Here is a 4361-nt window from a genome sequence, read left to right as displayed (position 1 = left end):
TTTTGCCAACATATTCCCTGTGACTTTGGAGGGAGAACTGGAGTCCCAACCTTGGAGGATGTATCTCAACTTTGGCATAGTTTTGCCAAACTCAAAACTCATTTCCAGTGCAAGCTTCCGTTGCCCCCAAATGATAAACTTCCTTTGGTAACTAAACGTTACATGGATTGGTGGACTCCAAGGGGGTCCAAAGTTTGTTCTCCAGAGATGAAGATCATTCTTAAAAGTCCTGCTAATGTTGCCATATTATCACGAAGGACAAAAGAAAAGAAGAATGACCCTCTTTTAACCAAAAAGAAACGATCTTCTCCTACCTATAAAAGAGACAAGCGGGTAGTTGATGTTGATTTAGGCAAGGAAGATGGTACACAAACATCTGCCCACATAAATAGGACACCACTTGTGATTCCTAGTGTAAAGAGAGTGAGTACTTCAAAAGATCATCTTAATAAGAAATCCTCTAACTCCTCAGGGACAAAGGAAAGGAGTGCACAATCCTTTTCTCCACAATTGGTAAATAAATACTCGTCTCCTTTTTTTTTATATGCCTTATTAATTCCCCTTTTTTTATTGAGATGCTCATAAGGATATGCATGTAGCAGGAGGAGGAAGATAATGTTGAAGCGATCTTAAATGTTGATGACAGTGAGCATGAAAATAGTGATCATCATTGGAAACGTTTAAAACGTACCAAAAAAGTGTTCAATCCTTGCAGCTCGGGTTTTCTTCATGGAGCCCCTAGTGCATCAATCATGCCAGACAATATTGATGAACTGGTTTGACACTTTCCCTCTTTTTTTTTTTTTTCAATTCATGTTATTTGTCATATATTAACCCCCTTTTTGATATGTATGTCTCAGCTTGGTCAACAAGACTTAGGGAATGACTTTGATATATATATTGGGCCAGAAATGAGTGTTGCTTCTGTTGCTAGCCCTAACCCTTTCAATATTTTAGCTGCTGGGATTGGAAACTCTCAACCTTCATTCAGTTTACAACATGAGCAGCCTAAACCACCTCAACCGATCTTTAATATAGCGACCAACTTGCATAATCTTGGACCTACTACTGCCTTTGAGTCTTCAGGAGTCACTAGGTATTGTGCTGATGACATAATAGGAGAGATAAGATCTGAATTTGCTGTCAAGTGTTGGGAGAGCATCAAAAATAAGATTGCTCGTATACTGATCCATTATATTCCTAACCTAGCTGGTGAAGTTGAGAAGATCCTCCTCTCCATTGAAGATATAAAGGTTGATTGCTCTTCTATCAGAAGAATGGTGACCGAGGTGATTGAGGATGCTAAAAAGTTTATTCACTTAGAGTCTTCATTATCTCCTATGATGACATCAGAGCAACGAGCCTTAAATGTTGAAAAGCTTGAAGTGCAACTTAAAAATTCAGAAGCTTTTGAAGAGGAGGCATCTACACCCATTTCTATTACTCATGCTGAGATAACAAAAATAACAGGACAATTGATGGAGTTGCAGAGCAAGAAGACTGAATTAGAGTCATCTCTCAAGGCGTGTGATGAAAAGCTTTCTGAGAGAAAAATCATCACCTCCGGCATTCGAACAGAGATCACCACACTATCCTCTTCCCCTGTGATAAGTGAAACTGACGCAGCCATTCTTCAAAAATTAAAAGGATTGTTGGAGACCAAACAAAAGGAGATGGAAGGACATAACTGGAAACCGTAATATGATAATGGTTTATTATGCTTTGGAATTTTTTTGTTTTGGTAACATCAGCTTATGACTTTCTGTTGAGGCTACATACTTTATGTAATAGAATTCTTCTTTCCATTAATAAAGTCTATATTTTGCCTTCGCTTGTGTCTTGTTACCTAGATTTCCATGTTACGATTGTGTTTTTGAGGTTTATTTGTCCCTTTCTCTACGTGAAAATCATATTGTTCAAACAACTTTAAAGGATGGTGTGACTGTACTTAGAATAATTTCTAAGTTACCTACGTACCTTTATGGATAAAGGATCAAGTCACAACGTAGTTCAAAAGATTTTTTTTTTTGCATGACTGTACTTGGAATGAATTCCAAGTTGCCTACGTACCTTTGTGGATAAAAGGATCAAGTCATAACGTAGTTCACATTTTTTTTTTGTCTTTTTTTTGTGCCTTTCACAGTTTTAGCTCGTGCGGGCCAGGAGCTACATCAGATTTCAAGCATAGTATCTTTTCAAGAATTTGCCATTGATAGGCCCAATCCTCAATCCATTCTCATCAACAATCTTGTAAGCTCCATTGGTGTAGACTTCTTGAACCACATAAGGGCCATCCCATTTGGAGAGGAACTTGCTGCCCATGCGTTTTGACATGATTATCGGGCGTCGTACTACCAAGACAAGATCCCCTTCCTGAAAGGAGCGTGGTCGCACCTTCTTGTTGAAAGCTTTACAAAGTCGTGCTTGATAACATTCTAGTCGTTGTTGTGCCTCAAGACGTTTTTCATCTAAAGCTTCAAGCTCTTCAAGGCGTAGGCGAACATTGTCTTCATTGGAAAGTCCTTCTTGGATCGCAATTCTTAAAGATGGAATTTGACATTCTAGTGGAAGAACAGCTTCAACCCCATATACCAGGGAGTATGGAGTAGCTTGAGTTGGTGTTCGGAATGTAGTACGATAAGCCCATAGCGCCTCCCCAATTCTCTCATGCCAGTCCTTCTTCGAGCGATTCACCACCTTCTTGAGAATGTTGCATAAAGTCTTGTTAAAGGCTTCCGCCAAACCATTAGCCGTAGCATTGTACATAGAAGAGTTATGTTGTTTGAAATTTGAACTGTGCACACAACTTGTTCATGGCTGTATTGTAGAATTCCTTTCCATTATCGGTTATGATGTATCTTGGTACCCCATAACGGTAAATGATGTTTGTTCGGATAAAGCTTACAACTGTCTCTTTCTTGACCTCTCTTAATGCTGCAGCTTCTGCCCACTTCGAGAAGTAATCTGTTGCAACCAATATGTAAAGATGCCCCCCAGAGCTTTTCGGCAATGGTCCTACCACATCAAGTCCCCAAGCATCAAAGGGCTAAGAGGCAACTGTCAGGTGTAAAGGCTCGGGTGGCTGGTGGATCAAATTAGCATGCAATTGACAACTTTGACATTTTCTAGCATAGTCTATACAATCCTTCACCATTGTTGGCCAGTAATATCCCATTCTTTTGATCCGAAAGTGAAGTTTAGGGCCTAATTGGTGTGCTCCACAAATCCCTGAGTGAGTTTCTTCTAGTGCTTTTGTTGCTTCTTCTTCTCCGAGACAGCGCAAAAAGATTCCGTCAAAAGAGCGTCGATAAAGAGTGCCTTGGAAGTATATGAAGCGAGAAGCTCTTCGCCTCACCTCTGTCTTATGGCATAAGTCTTTAGGTAGTTTTCCATGTCTCAAATAATCGATAAGCGGCTGACGCTAGTCTTCTCTTTCAATCTCATAGACAGAAACTACGCCCACTTGTTCTTTCTCTTTTATGTCATGGCTTAGTGGTGGAACGACCCATCTTTGACATACAGGGACTTTTATCTCCTCACTACATGATGCTAGTGTTGACACCAGATTTGCTAAGGCATCGGCTTGCTTATTCTCTTTTTATGGTACATGTTCTAAAGTGACACAATCAAGTGATGTTATCAGTTTAAGTGCATACTTGTGATATGGGATGAATTCTGGCTTCCTGACTTCATATAGTGAGAGGAGTTGTCTGATGACTAATTGAGAATCACCAAAAACTTTAAGGTGAGACATTTTTATATTCACTGCCATTTTCAACCCAAGAATCAAAGCTTGATATTCAGCCATGTTATTAGAACAACATTTGGTAAGTGAAAAGGAGAAAGGCAAGACCTCCTCTTTTGGTGTGATGAATATAACCCCAGCACCGGCTCCATCTTGTCGTGCTGAGCCATCAAAGAACATTTTTCATGGTTCTGACAGTTCAATAAATAGAACATCCTCATCAGGTAGGTCTTCAAAGAACTTCCATTCATCGGGAATAGGATGATCAGCCAGAAAATCAGCTAGTGCTTGCCCCTTGATAGCTTTTTATGAGACGTAGACAATTTTAAATTCTTGAAGCAATAAAGCCCATTTTGCCAATCTTCCTGATAATACTGGTCTTGAGATGATGTACTTGAGGGGGTCAGCTCGAGAGATTAATCTTATTGAATGCGCTTGGAGGTAATGCCTTAACTTCTTAATTGCAAACATCAATGCTAGACATGTCTTCTCTATTGGGGAATAATTCAGTTCAGCCCCATTTAATGTCCTACTAAGGTAGTAGAGAGCACTTTCCTTGCCTTCATCATTTTGTTGTGCCAATAACACTCCTAAGGAACGTATTTAAGCCGCAATA

The 4361-nt window shown here is 39.7% G+C and overlaps 1 protein-coding gene across 1 annotated transcript; it reads right to left on the bottom strand.

Moving 5' to 3' along the window:
• Positions 1-2178: 2178 nt before the first annotated feature.
• Positions 2179-2766, bottom strand: LOC140956091 (uncharacterized). Its single transcript, XM_073412277.1, has one exon. It carries the CDS (start codon positions 2764-2766, stop codon positions 2179-2181), a length of 588 nt encoding a protein of 195 aa, XP_073268378.1.
• Positions 2767-4361: the final 1595 nt, after the last annotated feature.

Source organism: Populus alba, chromosome 11 (genome assembly GCF_005239225.2).
Source record: "Populus alba chromosome 11, ASM523922v2, whole genome shotgun sequence".
NCBI lineage: Eukaryota > Viridiplantae > Streptophyta > Magnoliopsida > Malpighiales > Salicaceae > Populus > Populus alba.
The sequence above is the reverse complement of the archived record's forward strand: the minus strand, read 5'-3'. Positions and strand labels throughout refer to the sequence as shown.